Raw genomic sequence first — 18,725 nt, 5'->3', positions numbered from 1 at the left:
CTGATAACAGGGACGGAAAAAGGCAATGATGTGTTTGTGTCCGCGTCTGGATAACAAATCTCCATCATCCCCTAGCAGAGGGTCCATTAGCTTCGGCCCCCCTCCCCGGTTGCCCAGTGATAAAGTAAACAATGTGTGTTTGACCAATCCCGCACGCAAATATTTGTCCTGGAAGCTGCCTCATCCGACGCCAGTCACACACACGCCTGCTGCCGTGTGCGGAGGTATATATAGAGGGCCGGTCCTGGAGGGCACACCGAGTGAATCCATCAGTGACCCAGGCCAGACCTTTATTCTTGGACAGACACTAAACCTGGCAGCAAGGTAAGGTAAGGAAACTCAATATAGGCATTTTTTGCTTTTTTTGTTATTCCCAATCAAGTTCTTACTGTCCCTCTTTCTGCATTCATCTCATCAGGATTAGAAGCCGACATGGCTGCAGGCATCATCAGGAACTTCCTCATCCAGGCTCCGACTCCGGCCTACTTCCCCATGATTTTTCAGCATTCTCCGTGTAAGGACAGTGACTACGAGAAGAAGTTGCAAGAGAAGCCAGAGGAGAGAGAAGACGAGGAAGAGAGACAGGCAGATGAAGACGAGGAGGACGAAGAATCTGAGGCTCAGGAGGAAGAGGAAGAAGGTTTGGAGGAGGTTTTCTTAAACCCCGCTCACCATGCTCTGGATGTGACCAAGCAGCTGCTGAGGTTCGCCGACGTCATCAATCGCGATGTGCAGCGCTATTTCGGTCGCTGCTCGGGTGACCAAGAAGCCTGCGACATCTACAGCGACTCCATCTCCATCACCACCAGTGGGCGTCTGCGTTACTATGACGACCTGATGAGAATAGCGAGAGCAGGAAGTCCAGAGGTGCAGGAGAACAGCTTCGGGGCCTGTCCTGAAGAGCAAAGAGCCGCGGCTGCAAAAGGCAACAGCAGTGGGCTGGGGCCCCTGGCTGAACTGTTTGACCTCAGGGCCCCGAGCAAGGGCCGAGGCCAACCGATGATCAAACGACACCTCCCTCTCAGTTTCTGGACCGAGCCGATCCCCAGCTGCTCCCTGGTCACTCTGAGTAACACGCTTGACATCGCACACAGGACCGGCGCCTCGCCTTCGCAGGACCTCACACACACGGACGATAACGCGCACATGCACTATAACGTCCCAGCGCAGCACAACATGCACACCCTCGACAGCACTCAGCCAGATTTCAGCGACCTGTTGGCGAACTGGGATCCAAACCCGGAGCTCACTCACACGCTGACGGAGAACACAAACATGCAGCACTGATCACGCCAGCCTCAGCCTGGGACTGAAAAGACTCCACTTATGATCCTTACACAGTTTTCTGCAGTTTTAAAGGGTCAGGACAAAGAACCTGCCATGTGAGCAGAGTGAGATTTAGTTTAATAAAAAAATGTACCAGGACCCATCCTGTCCTCTACTATTGTAACATAATCGGATGTGAAACTGTTACGCTTTATTTCTGTTGCATAATATTTTGTAGAGCTGCTGCTGATATTTTATAAAATAAATTCATTAACATGAGTGTTGGCTCTTTGTTGCTGTTATTTACTCGCTAATTCACAGTTTGAATTTTGTCAAATATGGCTGTGTCGGGTCGAAAAATGTAATTTTTCCGAAAAAAATCCATCATTGTTTTGGTCATACAGTCATGTAGCTGTTAAAAAACCCAAAATTCTCAGGTTACAGAGTTTAACTTCTTGTTTTGCCGCATGGATGCACAGGTGCACTCCAGGACGCTGTCACATCCCTGCTGTGTGTGGCTACAGCATTGGGTTACAGGTGTAAAGAAAACACTACTCACCACACCCATCATTTATGTCACGGTGTCTGTACTGTACATAGATGCTGTCCAAGGTTAAACAGACGGGTAGCAAAACAAACTTTTCTTTAGCGGTTGTTTCCTGGAGTGAAACCCTTCACATTTATGCCCAATTTACCTTTATCTGTGAGTCGGTATTAGAGAGATGACAGGAAACTACAAATGGAGACAGAGCGTGATGCTGGAAGCAATGACCTGCTTCTTTGAATCTCAGAGCAACATTGTGAAACCTGGACGTAGTTCAGTAACGTTCAAAGATACTCATTGATTTTAAAGTTATAAGCAGAAACAGATGTGGCTCTCTTCCACAGCACGTCTTTTGTCCCGTCTCCCTCTCATCAACCCCAACCGCTCATGGCAGATGGCTGCCGCTCCCTGAGCCTGGTGCTGCCAGAGGTTTCTTCCTGTTAAAAGGGAGTTTTTCTTTCCCACTGTTGCCAAGTGCTTGCTCATAAAGGTTTACCTTACAATATAAAGCACCTTGAGATGACTGTTGTTCTCATCTGGTGCGATATAAAAAAACTGAATTCAGCAAATAAATAAGACTTTTCAAAACATACGTTTTAGAGAAACACAAAGGTTTAAAAAAAGAACCTTGCGGTTGTTTTAGAGCTCGAACTTCAATCTCAACTTTTGAAGCAAGTTTTAAAATCCTGAAAACAGCTGGACAACCTCTGCCTGTGCAGAAAGACTCAGCGCTGTGAGTGTGAGTGTTACATGTACTGGTTTTAGATTAGCGCACATCAACACGCACAGTAAAACGCAAAGCATCTGTGTGACAAAGACACCACTATGTTGCGGCACTCAGCTTAAGTGATATTTCATGTTGCTAGCTTGAAGAGAAAACAGAAAAACTTGCTATGTTTCCTGTTTAATGGTGATGTGGATTTAAATTTGAGGTCATGACAGGGGCAACTGTGGAAAGTGGTCTCTGTAGTTTGAGTAAACATAAAGGGTGTGATAAAAGGTAAGAGTTGTTAATCCACCTGTTAGTATCACTGTGGGAGTTTTAGGTAAATGAGGGTTTGATAAGGAGCAGAAAGAGGAGTTAAAGTTAAAAGGAGTGTTTTAATGCTACCATGTGGTCCATGGGGGGGGGTGTCTATTTAAACGCTATAAACAAAAAAAACAAACACAAACATACGAGTAGGTGTACGTGTGATCAACCACAGCAGTCGATCATCCAGTTTACCCAATTCTGAATCTACAAGGCATCGTTTGATTGGTCGAGACTGGAAAGTTTCCCTTACAGGCGTGACGCCTGATTGGATGACAGGGAAGGCCAGTAACATTCTGACACACACGCTTCATCTTAGATAAATAATCGTACAAAGAGTAAAAGACACATGCATTGACGGTCACCTACACCTAAGCACGGGTACCAGAGCAGCTCAGACAGAGACGCAGACATGAAGACTCACAAGCTTTTGTTCATGGCGCTGCTGGGCCTGCTGCTGTGGGCCTCCTGCACGCAGGCCGAGGACAGCACTGACAAGCAGACAGAGTCGCAAGAGGAGACGTCTGAGGAGGCATCGGAGGAGACGACCGAGGAGGCGGAGGAGGAGGCAGAGGCACCAAAGAAAGAGAAAACAACTGAGATAGAGGAGGAGAATAATGTCATGATCCTTCACATCAACAACTTTGAAAGAGCCCTCAGCGAGAATCAGTATTTACTGGTTGAATTCTGTAAGTGGGATGTCTTATGTTCTGGAAAAATCCTGTTTATTATGATAAATGAGCTCTTTTGTGCCAGTTTGATGCCATTAATAACTTGTGATGAATTTTCTCTTATCTCTTTGTCTTCTTTGAGACAATTTTTATTAAATTTGAGTTGCTTTTATGCACAAATAACATCAGTGACAGCAAAGGTTGGCATAAGGGTCACATAAAGAAGAACTAATAGGTAAGATGTGCAGATTTTATGTAATAACATGAAAACTAAGATGTAAATGTCGTGGGAACATCTAATCTAATCTAAACTGATCAAAGAAGGTTAGAAAATATGGCAGGAAGTGAAAAGATTATCTCATTTTGCTGACAAGGAATTTAAAATTTGATCAATTTATAAACGAGAGAAAGTCTAAGTTTTCTTTCCCAGCCTTTAACAGCGCCGAGGCATTATCGCACACGTGACACGTCCTGTCCAGGTGTTGTGCGGGTTCAACTCTCCCACAGATGAACTGAAGCGGAGAGGCCAGGACAAGGAAATGAGACATGGGGGAGAAAGACGGAGCCCAACTGCCACTTTATATCAGCTGCTCATTTCCATGAGTATCTGGACAGGAGCTGCTGATAGCAGCAGAGCAGAGGCCTGCTGTGGACAAACCCCTTTAGTTTTCAGTGTCTCCCTCTGTCTCTCACTCTCGCGGTAACTTTCATTGAACTGTGTGCGTTCATGTGTTTTTATATGTACTGTAGATGCTCCTTGGTGCGGTCACTGTAAACAGCTGGAGCCAATTTATGCCGAGGCTGCCGAGAAGCTGAAGGAGGAGGAGCCGGAGCTGCGCTTGGCCAAAGTGGATGCCACGGAGGAGAAAGAGCTGGCCGAAGAGTTTGACGTCGGAAGCTTCCCCACTCTGAAACTCTTCATCAATGGAGACCGCAAAGAGCCTGTCGAATACACCGGTGAGCACACACACACACACACACACACACACACACACACTTATACACAAACACAAGCAGCTCTTTATGCATCATCAGTGAACATCATCACCTGATTGTGTATAGTTTGCATTTTTCCACCTCCCAGCACCTTCGAGGGTTATCATCTGTCAGTTTGCACACTGAACCAAACGTGTGTGTTTAACCTACTGTATAACCTAGTTGGTGTTAGAGCTTTTTTAATTATTATAATTTTTCTGAGTCTTTGTGTGTCAAAGCTGTGGTTCCCACAAAGGCCTGTGGGATGGGTACTGCTTTACTGAGTAGAGCAGCTGACCCATAAGCAATAAGGGTTGGAATCTGCCTTGAGGTCTTTACTGGTCTTTCGCTCAACTTTATTACAATAAGAATCTAATGTGTAAAATGAAAAATATATTTTTTAAAAAGTAGCCCTTCATCAGCACCACTTCTCATATTAAAACCAGTTGATCTGAACCCATTCTACTACAATAGTTACTGTGAAATCATTTTTCAGCAAAGAGTCAAATTCAGCCACTGGACAGGTTTGGAAAAAATTTTTTAGATGACAATTTTGGGCTTTTAACGTTTTTTCTGCTAAAAACCTCCCCCAAGGCACTTCATGTGTAATTAAGTGACAGATAAACAAATAAACAACAGAAAAGTTCTTGTTTTTTCACTATTGACTGTAGAAATAAATGGGTCCAAAGTTTAAAAAAAAAGGTATTTTTGTGAATTAATGAAATGTGCTTTATAATTACAGGACAGTCTGTGCTATAAGATACCAGAACTTTTTCTGTACTTTTACAAATTTATTTCTTACAATTTAAGTCTTGCTGACAGATTTGTTTCATTTACTACAGGAAGATTTCTATACATTTAACTACACATTTAGCAATGTGCAGTTAAACCTCTTTATACTGACTTACTTAAGGTCAAAGCTGGGTTGACGGTATGTGACCTTCGATATAAAATGACTTTGACCTCCCTGGCTGTTTCAAATATTTACCTATAACCTTTTAGCTAGTACTAAAAATAAAAGCTAGCAAGCAATTCCAACATTTCCTAATTAAGCCAGACTTTTAGCAGCCATTACAAATACGCATTACCTTTCTGACTTTTACTTAATTGAATTCACTGACTGCCTGTTTCTACTCTCTTGTTATCATTTCTGCTCAAAGCTGAGCTACAAGCTGACGTTGGGGACTCGTTGCTTCAAAGCACCTGAAACAGCCGCTTTATATCGACCTTGTCTCTGCAGGTAAGAGGACGACGATAGGGATAATCCAGTGGATGAAGCGTCGCACTGGCCCCGGTGCTAAAGCCCTGGAGTCTGCAGACTCTGCAGCTCAGTTCATAGACGCCCATAACATCACTGTAGTGGGATTCTTCGAGGTCTGTCCTTCTGTCCAGTGCTAACATTAAATCATGCAATCATCTATGAGTGCTCGTTCATGGTATAACCCCATGCTTCCACCCTGTCCTGCAGAGTTTGGATAGTGAAGCTGCTCAGGTGTTTAAGGAAGTTGCTATGGACATGCCCGACCAAGAGTTTGGAGTCACAGCCACTCCAGAGGTTTTCCAGAAGTATGAGGTGAAAGGCAGCTCCGTGGTGCTCTTCAAAAAGGTACAAATATTTTTCAGAGATTTTGCTTTGCCGCCATCTAGTGTCCGGAGATAGTGAGTGCATGTTCCGCAGAGGTTCAGGAGCAGAAGTCCCATAAAACATACCACGGCAAACGTGAACCGCTTTTCACAGCACACACCTTAGTTGTTCACACCAAAGGTAAAAAAACAATATATACAGTGTTATCTTCATTTTAGATGTCAAAAAGTATTTGCGGCTCCCAGTGATTTCTTTTGCGTGAAACCGGGTCCAAGTGGCTCTTTGGGTGTAAAGGTTGCAGACCCTGGTTACGCAGACCCCGTGGTTCCGGCTGTAGCTGAAGGAAGTTACCAACACAACAGCACAAAGATGAGACTCAGGTGTTTCCTGCAGCGGCGCTGCAGACCACGCAAACGGTCCGTTTAAGAATATTCTGATCAGTTTCAGTTATGCAAAAAAAATCAAAGATCATTAAAATTAAATGTTACATATATGTTTTGATAACTTTATGCTATCCATGGCCATGTAGCTGATGATAAAATAAATTATTAAGCCTATTGACCATGAAGAGAAAAAACATCAGAAAAAGAGACTGTGACATATAACAGAATCAACTTCTTTGAGTCTATGAGTCATTTCTTTGAATAACTTCACTATAAAACAGATTTTGATGAATCAGTGAGAATTTGACGAAATAGTTGCAATAATATTTGTATTTATTTTAAAGGGAAAATGCAACCTGGTAGGTTGATAGTATTTATAGATAATTAAGAAAAACCAAACATAGAAAACCATTTAAACCTACTGTATGTTAAAGAAAAACGTACAGATATGAGGTAACAAATCAAACATGAAAACCACTAAAATTGTATTAAAGAACAAAACACATTAATTAGTACAACATTTATGGATTTGAGAGGGTAGATTGTACAGTAACTACTGTGTTATAGATGTGGAGAAAGAACGCACCGAATTATGATCATTAATTCTGCACGTGTAATATTTCAAGTATGTAAAATGTAAATGTGTGTGTGTGTGTGTTTGCTAGTTTGATGATGGCAGAGCAGACTTTGTGTTGTCAGAAGAGGGGAAGCTGGAGAAAAACAACCTGACCACCTTCATCAAGCAAAACAGCCTGCAGCTGATCATCCGATTCAGCCAGGAGGTAACGCACACACCTGTGAGCAGACACAAAGAGAGAAAACTGCAATTACATTTAAAAAATGATAGCATAATACTGTGTGTGTGTGTGTGTGTGTGTGTGTGTGTGTGTATTTTCAGGTAGCAGACAAAGTCTTCAACTCTGGCATCAACGTGCACTGCCTTCTGTTCATGAACTCCACAGTGGAGAGTCAGATGAGGCTCCTGGAAAGATTCAAGGCTGTTGCCAAGGAGTTCAAAGGAAAGGTAACTGTCCTGCTCTGTGTGTGTGTGTGTGTGTGTGTGTGTGTGTGTGTGTTGTGGATCATTACAATGTAAGGTGAAGACTTTGTTTCATCAGTGCATTGTCCTCTAAACTGTTGGAAATGTGATTGTGTGTGTGTGTGTGTGTGTGTGTGTGTGTGTGTGTGTGTGTGTGTCATACAGCTGCTGTTCATTCTGATAGACGTGTCAGAGCCCCTGTCACACGTGCTGAGCTACTTTGCCGTGTCCAAGGACGACGCCCCCACGTTGCGCATCATTAATATGGACACGGGAAAGAAGTACGCCAGTGACTCAGAGGAGCTGACCATAGACTCACTACGACAGCTGTGCCAAGAGGTTGTGGATGGTACTGCAAAGGTACTACAAGCGCACACAGTCCCCACCTTCTCAAGTCTGTATGTGACTCCATGTGAATGTTAGGTTAAAAGCACTTGTTGTAATTAATGAGTAGTAAAGTACTGTAGAAGTACGAGTTCTTTTAACTCGTCCGTTTTTGTTCTGCAGCCTTACTATCGGTCAGAGGACATCCCAGAGGACTGGGACAAAGGACCAGTAAAAATCCTGGTGGGAAAGAACTTTGACTCCGTCGCTCTGGACCCGACCAAAAATGTGTTTGTTGAGTTTTGTAAGTCAAGCTGCACTTTAATCTGGACAGGGATCTTGTGAAATCAGAGCGTTCGTTTATTATTCAACTCAGTCAAATTTGCAGTGAAGTTTGCCAACATCACCTTGATCATCACCTTTCTCTGACTTCAAATTCATTACTCCTTGATTTAAGCTGCTTCACTAAATGATGTTTAGAGTCTGGCACTAATCTGCTCAGAGTTGCTCTGGTGTCTCATCTAACTTTAATGAGCCTACCTGTGAGCAGGATTTCCGACATCTTAATAACTTAAAAGCGAATCCTAATAGGAAATTTGGCAGCTGGAACACTGCACAAACACTGAGGATAGACATTTCCAATGCAGTCTTTAAACCTTTGACAAGAAAAATATTTGCATATCCACCAACAGTGGATTCAAGGAGGGAGAACTCCTTGAATTTTCTACTTCTGAACAAAACATCCTCTCAAGAGAGCATGGAGCAAAGGCTGTAGAGTCCATAGCATACTGAATGATTTTAATGTTACAGAAACTACAGAAGAGGACACAAAACAAGCACTAACAGAAGTAAATTGAGCTACTGAGTGAAGGAGGTACTGATATTAGATGCAGCATCTAATATATGATAACATTATTATTCAAGTCTTGTGTTAAAGCTGAAGAGAACTCAAAGTGAAGCGACAGGAAGCAGAAGCATGGTCAAGCAATACTTATTTACAGTTTACCAAAGAACATCGTGAAGTGTTTGAGACAGAGAAGCAGAATGAGCTGGTAAAAGGGTTGGAGCTGGCAGCATGCACACAGACTCCTGATGCAGATGAGCGAAGGCTAATCTGAGCCGGTGACAGCAGAGAGGGACACTCAGACACAAGTAATCTGTGCAAGCTGGAGACCAGAGGTCCACTCAAGGAGTGGATCAGCAAGGAATTAGCAAGAGGTTTAGTGAGTGGCCCGAGGAACTGAGCCGCTGATTATGTGATTGGGCAGCATGCTGGAGCTAAGGACCGATATTTGAGGCAAAGATGATTGCAGATGATTGGCAGCTGGAAACTCAAGCCACCGAGCAACTGATTCCACTCCTGTAATCAAAGCAGGCATGTGGAGAAAGATCCGGATTTGGGAAAAAACTCTCTAAAAAAAGCTTAGCCTGGAGAAAAAGTAGCATAAATTCACACTTGTTCTTTTTATATGTTCGAGGGATAATTGTGCTGTGGCTGTCTTTTAATCTTTTAATCCTGCCAAAATTTGCTTAAACGTTCTCTTGCACACACTGAACAGCTGATTAGAATTTGCTGGCCAAACATCAATGCAACCAGTCAAGACTACAGCCAAAAAATGTCTAATAAAATAGCATTTTAAAGCCAGAAGGTCAAAGGTCACCTTCACTTTGCCATAGCGTTGTTCTTCAAAAACACTTTTTTGGCCAATATTTGGTGCCACACACATACAGAAGCAGAGGGTGAGACGGTGAAGATATTTCGCCTTCGGTCAGATGCTGATCTGGTGACGCTGACCTTTTGTGTCCGCCTATTAATAAATTGTTCAGTGTCTACACTGCATGTATCTTGAGTCTGGACACAATCGGAAGTAAATTCCAACTTTAATATATGGATGGAGTCACACAACTGCAAAAAGGTAATATTAGTTAGCAACAACCCATCCTAAAGGCTGTTTATGCCAGGCTTGCGGCAGTTTTTCAAATTCTTCATTCTGTATTTGTTGGTGAATAGATGAACAAAAGTAAGAAACGCAAACAGAGAAGATAACATCACATTTATAGAGGTATGATAAAATGAAGATGATATCTATGAAAATTAACAGAGCTGGGGTTTATAATGAATCTTAAAAAAAAAACATCTAGATGTTAGTAATGCAAGTTTCATTCAGATTAGCCCACCTATTAAGGTGGAAAAAGGGCACATACTTTGTAAGAAGATTATTGTTCTCACTTAACACAAGTAATTGTTTTTTTTTTTTTTTTTTTTTTTTTTTTACCTGTCCCGTTTGGTTCTTTTGCCATCAGAATTATTGTCTAAAGGCGAAGAAAGATGCCCAACGGATTTACTTTACCAAATTGACCATCCCAGCCTTGCCGTAATGGTCCATTTGATTCACCTTTTATTGTTTATTTTATTTTCACTTGCTGAATACGGGACAGACTTAACTGGGGGAAAGAAAGGGGAGAAAGAAAGAGGGAAAGAAAAACAGCGGGGAAGAGGGACGGGGAAAAAGGGCAAAAAACCAAAAACCAACAAAATAAGCAGACAAAAAAAATACATATATTGATCATCTGGTTCACCTGTTGAGAAAGAAAGAGAAAGCAAGCAGAAGAAAACGAGGGTAATAAACAACATCACAATGATCTATGGGAATATGACAGTAAATACTAAATGTTAGACATTATTGTGCAGCACGTAAGATCGACAGCGCACAGTGTGCTTTGAGGTAAGAGCCAAAAAGGGTGTAGTTTGTGTGTGATCACCTGTGTGTGCACCTGTGAGCATGAACGCGCTTGTTTTTAAAAGGTTCCTTCATGTAATGATCTGCTAGAGGGTGTGGGGCCACTGCCCCGTCCTCCAGGGCATGAAGCAGGTATGGAGGAGATCAAAACTCCAGACATCCAGAGGCCCCCAGAACACAAGAGACCAAGGAAGACCAACAGAGGGGCAGCCGCACTATCCCAGAAAGAGATGAGGAGAGTCCCAGATGAGGGGTCATTCAGCAGCCGCGGAGCAGAAGCCGGGGTTGCAGTGACGTGCCCGTGAGCTCCGCCCGGCAGCCAGCTGTGCCTGAGTGACCGAGCCCGGGCCGAGAGGCCGAGGACACCCGCCTCCGAGTGGCCCGAGCGAGCCCCAGGCTCCAGGCCCCGATAAGCAGCCGCCAAGGAGTGAGCCGGTGTGTACCTGGGCGCCCACCCCGGACACAGAGAACCACCAACGCACTGATGTCTGAGGCGTCCACCACCGGCAGGGGAAGTGGTGGGGGGAGATAGGCCTCCAAACCTTGGAGGGCCTGAGATGTCCCCAGAGAGGTGGCGTCTGATACCCAACCTGACATATAGACACAGACATACAGGCACACACAGATACAAACATCCATTCCCACCCTCATGCTCTCATAGGCAATTATTCCACACTCAACCAACGCGAGACAGACATAAAGAGACGCTGTACACACAATCACTCTCCCCAAGCGTATTCTAAGAACCGGGTCCGGTACCCTTGCCCCTGGAGGGGAAACTGCACCCAGACCCAGGTGGTGTTACCCTTTTCCCTGCAGTGGGGAGAAGCAGACCGCCCCGACTCCGCAGCAGCAGGGAGGCCCCACATTCCAGACCCCAGTCGGACGGCCAACTCCTCCTCCTAGCCCCCCCGCTCCAGCAGGCCGCAGAGAACGGGGTGTGTGAAGACTCAAACCTCCCTCCACCCGCTCATATGTAGTGTTGATGTATGTGTGTTCTAAGGTGCATTTAAAACCCAGGAGGGCATGGAGCTACCTGCCAGAGCAGCAAGTAGGCGCATAGCCCCTCCTGCTAGCCCTCAATGTCTACGTGTATTTAAAATTGAGAGGTGGGCAACGACGCCAGGGGTGAGGTGTACACCCTGATGGTAATTTGGATTCTGTGTGGCGTGCCCACCCCCAAGATCCTATATGTATGTGTAATGAGAGTGTGAGTAATGTGAATGTCTAAGTTGTGGGATAAAATTGAGGCAGAGGCAGCCAGAAGGGGACAGAGGGGGGGGGATGCCTCCCCTGCACCCTGGTGACACACCCCTACCCCAAGGCCCTGCATGTGTGGGTGACTGTGGTGGAGCGAGAAGAGGGAGGCAGCTGGAGATGGGAGGGGGAAGGAAGGAGGGCAGTGACCCCTCCCTGGGGCCAGCTCCCCGACCCCAGTAGGCACCCCCATACTCTGCAACCCGCCAGGAAAGGGGGGGCCCAGGCCCATCCGGACCGGGGCCCAGTGCAGCAGCGCCGCCCAGCCCCACAGAGCCCGGGACAGTCCACCCGACCCCACCACAGAGAAAACTACACCCACCCCATCATCCACTCATCTTCCAGACTACACAAGACAATAGACGCCCAGGCTGAGAGCTTCCTCCACCTCTCCTGTGTCTCCCCTCCTGCAGAGAGAGTTCCCAAGAGAGGAAAGCTCCTGCAAGATGTGACAACCTCCCCCACCAGTTGAAGAGCCCCCCAGGTGGCTCGATGCACCGGCGGCACCCTGCGCCAGGGCTGGGCCCCCATACACCCCCCCCCCCCCAACCCCGCAACACACCAACCAGGACCCAGGCCCCTGAGGCCCGGCCAGGGCCCCAGCCCAGAGACGGAACGCCCCCAGAACCTCACGCCCATCCCGGACCCACCCAGGGGCAGCCAGGCTACCAGGTCAGTAACCCACGTCCGTCAGCACAGACCCTCCCCTAGCCCCGCTGCACGCAGCCACGAGGAACCGTCACCCAAGAGCCAACAGAGCCCTTAATTGGCCATGACCGCTACCCCGGGTTGAGCCCCCCAAGGAAGATGCTCCTGGGAACCCCCGATGCCCTAAGCCTGTCCCTACCCCCACACCCATCACAACAGTGAAGGTGGGACCAAACTATGACCCCCACCCCACTAGGTGATGGAGCTGATCAAAGGAGCCCAGAGCAATTGATCTGATGTGGTGGCAGAGGCTGTATCAAGACTAATGTAATCTAATAGATAATTTCTATATTGGTTAAAATTAAGATTATTTTTATTTTTCCAGTTCATGAGGACTGTTTCTTGGCTATGCATAGTGCAGTGAAAACCATATGGGCTATATTCTTTTCCGTAGTGACATTATCTAAGCTGCCCAACAAACACACTAAAGGCGAAGTTGGAATGTTACATTTCAGACACTTTGATAAGTCTTCACATATCTCGCGCCAAAACTTCTGAACTGGTGGACAGAACCAAAGAGCGTGGATATAATTGTCCGGTGAATTGGTTTGGCAGTGTGAGCAGTTGTTGGTAGACGTAAAGCCCATCTTGAACATCCGATGACCTGTATAGTGCACTCTATGTAGTATTTTGTATTGAATTAATTGAAGACTGGGATTTCTAATTAGATGAAAGGTTTTGAGCAAATCTGAGACCAGAAGTTTTGGTCTAAGTTAACTGATAAATCCGCTTCCCATTTTGCAATAGGAAGTGATATTGATTCGCCTATTTTAGAAAGCATTCTGTATATTTTGGACAGTAATTTGGGGTTTTAAGAGTCAGAAATTGAACCACACTTGGTGGTGTTTGTAGTTCATCTTGACCCGGTTTAAATCTCTTTTTACTATGGATTTAATTTGCTGATATTCTAAAAATCTTTTCTTGCTGATCCCGTGACAGTGTAACTAGTCTGTCAAATGAAATAAATTCTGTTCCTTCTAGTATATGTTCTAAATATTTGATTCCTTTACCACTCCAATCTGAAAAGTTTATCATATTATTGTTTTGTAATATGTCAGGGTTGTTCCAGATAGGTGTACGTTTGCATGGGATTAATGAAGACTCTGTCAACTTCAGAAACTCCCACCATGCTGTCAGAGAAGAGTTGATGTTGATGCTTTTGAAGCATTCATGTCGTTGGATGTTTGAGCTAATAAATGGTAGATTTGAAATCTCTAGATTATTGCAAAGTGCTTGTTCTACATCTAGCCAAGGTTCATCTAAGAGGGTATGTTTTTGCCATCCTGAGATAAACTGAAGCCTGTTGGCTAAGAAGTAGTGCTGAAAGTTAGGTAGTTCTAATCCTCCTTTATCCTTGGTCTTTTGTAGTGTTTTTAAGCTTATACGTGGGGGCTTATTTTTCCAAAGGAATTTGGACATATATGAATCTAGAGATCTGAACCAATCTTGCGGCGGTTTAGTTGGGATCATTGAGAATAAATAATTTATTTTGGTAATACCATCATTTTTATAGCAGCAACCCTTCCATGAGTGATATGGGTAGACATTTCCACCTAGCCAGATCACCTTCTAATTTCTTTAAAAGTGGGATATGGTTTAATTTAGTTAGATCTGCAAGCTTGGGAGAAACATTAATACCTAAATATTTTATATTTCCCGATTGCAGTGGAGTAGAAGAGGAATTATGGAAGGAGCAATTAATCGGAAGGACTGTAGATTTTGACCAGTTAATTGAGTAATCTGATATTCTTGCAAAAGAGTTTATCAGTTCAATCACCCCAGAGATATTGGTTTGTGAATTTTGGAGAAAGAGTAACACATCATCCGCATAAAGGCTGATTTTATGTTCCACATTCTTGCATTTTATGCCCTTAATTACTGAATTCTGTCTAATTGCTGCTGCTAGTGGTTCGATAAAAATTGCAAACAGTTCATCTATCCATGAAGCCAGGTAACACACACCAATTAGTTAAACTGCAGGAATGTCTTAAAGACATAAAGACCTGGATGGCCGCTAACTTTCTGCTTCTTAATTCAGATAAAACTGAGGTTATTGTACTCGGCCCTGAAAATCTTAGAAATATGGTATCTAAGCAGATTCTTACTCTGGATGGCATTACCTTGGCCTCCAGTAACACTGTGAGAAACCTTGAGTCATTTTTGACCAGGACATGTCCTTCAATGCACATATTAAACAAATATGTAAGACTGCTTTCTTCCATTTGCGCAACATCTCTAAAATTAGAAATATCCTGTCTCAGAGTGATGCTGAAAAACTAGTTCATGCATTTATTACTTCCAGGCTGGACTACTGTAATTCACTATTATCAGGAAGTCCTAAAAACTCGCTGAGAAGCCTTCAGCTAATCCAAAATGCTGCAGCAAGAGTACTGACAGGGACTAGAAAGAGAGAGCATATTTCTCCTGTTTTGGCTTCCTTCATTGGCTTCCTGTTAAATCCAGAATTGATTTCAAAATCCTGCTCCTCACATACAAGGTCTTAAATAATCAGGCCCCATCTTATCTTAATGACCTTGTAGTACCATATCACCCTATTAGAGCACTTCGCTCTTGCACTGCAGGCCTACTTGTTGTTCCTAGAGTATTTAAAAGTAGAATGGGAGGCAGAGCCTTCAGTTTTCAGGCCCCTCTTCTGTGGAACCAACTTCCAGTTTGGATTCGGAGACAGACACTATCTCTACTTTCAAGATTAGGCTTAAAACTTTCCTTTTGCTAAAGCATATAGTTAGGGCTGGACCAGGTGACCCTGAATCCTCCCTTAGTTATGCTGCAATAGACGTGAGCTGCCGGGGATTCCCATGATGCATTGAGTTTTTCCTTCCAGTCACCTTTCTCACTCACTATGTGCTAATAGACCTCTCTGCATCGAATCATATCTGTTATTAATCTCTGTCTCTCTTCCACAGCATGTCTTTCATCCTGTTTTCCTTCTTTCACCCCAACCGGTCGCAGCAGATGGCCGCCTCCCTGAGCCTGGTTCTGCCGGAGGTTTCTTCCTGTTAAAGGGAGTTTTTCCTTCCCACTGTCGCCAAAGTGCTTGCTCATAGGGGGTCATATGATTGTTGGGTTTTTCTCTGTATTTATTATTGTGCTATCTACTGTACAATATAAAGCGCCTTGAGGCGACTTTTGTTGTGATTTGGCGCTATATAAATAAAATTGAATTGAATTGAATTGAAAATTGAAGGGGAGAGTGGGCATCCCTGCCTGGTGCCCCTCAGGAGACAGAAGCTGGAGGATGTCTGGTCATTTGTTCTGACAAAAGCTGTTGGGGAATTATATAATATTTTTAACCAGCTGATGAAAGAAGATCCAACACCAAATTTGTTTAAAGTTGTAAATAGAAATTTCCAGTTAACTCTGTCAAACGCTTTTTCTGCATCTAAAGAAAATATTGTAGTTTCAAGGTTTTTACTGTATGAGTAGTCTATCAAATTAAGTAATCTACGTGTATTTGTTGATGAGTGCCTACCTTTTATGAAACCAGTTTGGTCAGGATGAATTAAGAGGGGGGTTATTTTCTCTAGTCTCTTCGAGAGAGCTTTGCAGATAATTTTGAGGTCTACATTTATAAGGGATATTGGACGATAGCTTGAGGGATATACAGGGTCTTTGCCTGGTTTTAGCAGGAGATTAATGTTTGCAGAATTCATATTTGATGGAAGTCTGCCCTTTTCTTTGATTTCCAACAACGTTCTGTAAAAACTGGTGCTAGAATCGTCCAGAATTCTTTGTAGAATTCTGCAGGAAAGCCGTCTGGGCCTGGAGCCTTATTATTGGGCATACTTATCAGGGCTTCCTGGAGTTCACCTAATGTCAGTGGCGAATCCAGTGCCATTGCTTGAGAGTCTGATAATTTTGGGAGAGTTATGTTGTCTAAAAACTGATCAATTTCCTTTTTAGATGGGTTTATTTGTGGTGAATACAACGATTTATAGAAATCCCTGAAGATGTTGTTTATTTGTTTCGGTCATATACTGTGTTCCCAGATGAATCTTGAACAGCACATATAGTTGTTTTTCTTTATTTATTTTAGCTGGTTTGCTAGAAATTGACCGGATTTATTACTATGTTCATAATTTTGTAAGCGTAGTCTTTGTACTAAGAATTTGGTTTTTTTATCAATTATCTCATTTAATTCTAGTTTTGTTTTGCGTATTTTGTTCAATGTTTCCTGATCTTGGTGGGACGCGTAGGCTTCTTCTAGTGATTTGATGGTTTTTTCTAATTCCTGAATATTTTTGTTTTCTTTTTTTTTTTTTTATGTGATGAGAAAGAAATTATTTTACCTCTCATCACAGCTTTCCCTGCTTCCCATAAAACAGAAGCTGATGTTCCGGGAATGTCATTAAAGTCTAAATATGAAGTCCACTCTTTTTTAAAATATTTAATAAAGTCTTCATCTTTAAGCAGTGATGTATTAAATCTCCAGTTTTTACTTAGTGTGGTATTATTCTTCTGCATTAGTGTTAGAGATACAGGAGCATGATCGCTGACAGTTATAGGGTGAATCTCAGTGTCTGAAATGTCACTCAGCAGTGAGCTGCTGACCAAAAAATAATCCAGACGAGAGTAGGAGCGATGAACATGTGAGAAGAAAGTAATTGTTACCGTGGCCACGTCACTACTCCAAAGTCAGATGGGGCTAGAGCAGTAAGACAGGCCAACAGTTCAGCTGGATTTCTAAAATAAAGAACATACACTATGTGGACAAAAGGATTAGGAAACGCCTTTTAATCCTCGAATTCAGGTGCTTTCAGTTTCATTGCCACAGGTGTATAAAGTCAAACACCTAGCCATTCTGACATTAACATCAGCACAGAAACTGTGCACCAGGAGCTTCATGGCGTGAGTTTGCATCTCTAGCAGCTCCTGTCGGTGGAACATGGAGTTAGCCAAGTTCTTTGCTCCATGTAGTGTGTGTAGATTAGTATGTACTAAACAGGGAGTTGGCATTAAGAAAGTTAACGTTTATTTAGCTGAACTTAAGGTTTGTTCAAACACGGTAAGAACCTCCTATCCTTCCACATTTCCTTTAAGCAACGAAGCAGATCTCTAAAATGGTTATTTCTCTGTGTTTACTGTAACATACAGCTGAAATAATCCACCTTTCTTTAATTCATCTTCACCAACATTAAAATGAGGTTCCTTTAATCCCCCACCAATGTATGTGTATCTCTGTGTGTCTGAGTGTAGATGCTCCATGGTGTGGACACTGCAAGGAATTGGCTCCCATCTGGGATGAGCTTGGTGAGAAATATGCCGACCATGATGACATCATCATAGCCAAACTAGACGCCACAGCCAATGAAGTGGAGTCTCTTGACATTAAGAGTTTCCCAACACTCAAATACTTCCCAGCTGGTGACAAAGAGGTACACACACACACACAGAAACACACACACACGCACACACACACACACGTGGACACAGTGCATACTTTCTTTTTCTCTCAGGTGATCGAATACACTGGACAAAGGGACCTGGAGACATTTTCTAAATTCCTGGATGGTGGAGGAGTTTTACCTAAAGAGGAAAAGGTTGAGGATGAGGATGAGGATGAGGATGACGATGATGATGAGGATGAGGAGGATGAGAAAAAGGAAGGCGACAAGGCTGCTGGCGATAGCAAGGTTTGTGTTACCGCTGCAGATTTATGCTGTTTTTCTTTTAAAAATAACCCACAGTTCACACATTTTCCTCTTTTTCAGGAGCCCGATGAGTCCGCAGAGGAAAAGACCAATAAAACATCCAAAGATGAGCTGTAATGTCACTTTTTGGCCAATCAGGATCAACCTAGCAACTTTGAATTTTCTTAATAAAAGTGATACAGGTTTAAAGTGTCGGCTTCGTTGTGAAAAAGCTTTAAACTTTTTGCAGTGATGCTTGCTTCTTTATATGTCTGTTGAGTGCTTCACACGGCTGAATTTGACAGGTTCAACACAGACGGTAATGTTTATAGAGACTCTCCAAATGTGTCATAAAATTGAGCTTCAGCAGGATTACGAGGACACACTGGACCAGGATCATTTTTCCATAACATTACAAATACAAACAGCGCAATAAAAGATGGATGTGCATTGCTGCATTTTTTTTAAGAGCATTAACAGTCAAAAGAAAACAAATATGAACACAGCTCACAGCTGTGTTTTTATGATGTTTCAAATACAATTTTTCTTCA

At 43.4% G+C, this 18,725-nt stretch overlaps 2 protein-coding genes across 3 annotated transcripts; both read left to right on the top strand.

Moving 5' to 3' along the window:
• The first annotated feature begins 237 nt into the window (after positions 1 to 237).
• On the top strand, positions 238 to 1,505 carry LOC116312413 (protein PERCC1). 2 transcript variants are annotated; one of them, XM_031729828.1, is made up of 2 exons: positions 238 to 329; positions 419 to 1,505. In XM_031729828.1, the coding sequence occupies exon 2, from the start codon at positions 433 to 435 to the stop codon at positions 1,285 to 1,287; it is 855 nt and encodes a 284-aa protein (XP_031585688.1). In that variant the 5' UTR covers positions 238 to 329; positions 419 to 432; the 3' UTR covers positions 1,288 to 1,505. The 2 variants fall into 2 exon arrangements, with proteins under 2 accessions (XP_031585688.1, XP_031585689.1); XM_031729829.1 differs by having other exon boundaries at positions 268 to 324.
• Positions 1,506 to 3,179: 1,674 nt separating this feature from the next.
• Positions 3,180 to 18,387, top strand: pdia2 (protein disulfide isomerase family A, member 2). The gene is made up of 11 exons (XM_031729784.2): positions 3,180 to 3,529; positions 4,262 to 4,468; positions 5,727 to 5,860; positions 5,955 to 6,092; positions 7,120 to 7,236; positions 7,353 to 7,478; positions 7,659 to 7,853; positions 8,001 to 8,121; positions 17,741 to 17,919; positions 18,001 to 18,177; positions 18,256 to 18,387. The coding sequence occupies exons 1-11, from the start codon at positions 3,253 to 3,255 to the stop codon at positions 18,310 to 18,312; spliced, it is 1,728 nt and encodes a 575-aa protein (XP_031585644.2). The 5' UTR covers positions 3,180 to 3,252; the 3' UTR covers positions 18,313 to 18,387.
• Positions 18,388 to 18,725: the final 338 nt, after the last annotated feature.

The sequence above is a fragment of the Oreochromis aureus genome, linkage group 6, assembly GCF_013358895.1.
Source record: "Oreochromis aureus strain Israel breed Guangdong linkage group 6, ZZ_aureus, whole genome shotgun sequence".
Lineage (NCBI taxonomy): Eukaryota > Metazoa > Chordata > Actinopteri > Cichliformes > Cichlidae > Oreochromis > Oreochromis aureus.
This window is presented reverse-complemented; position numbering and strand designations above follow the sequence as displayed.

Bases quoted from the DNA above. Each gene is read 5' to 3' on its own strand.
- LOC116312413 (XM_031729828.1), top strand. From the start codon at position 433: ATGGCTGCAGGCATCATCAGGAACTTCCTCATCCAGGCTCCGACTCCG.
- pdia2 (XM_031729784.2), top strand. From the start codon at position 3,253: ATGAAGACTCACAAGCTTTTGTTCATGGCGCTGCTGGGCCTGCTGCTG. The intron at 5,861-5,954 runs GTCTGTCCTTCT...CCTGTCCTGCAG, and splicing joins CTGTAGTGGGATTCTTCGAG to AGTTTGGATAGTGAAGCTGC. The intron at 18,178-18,255 runs GTTTGTGTTACC...CCTCTTTTTCAG, and splicing joins AGGCTGCTGGCGATAGCAAG to GAGCCCGATGAGTCCGCAGA.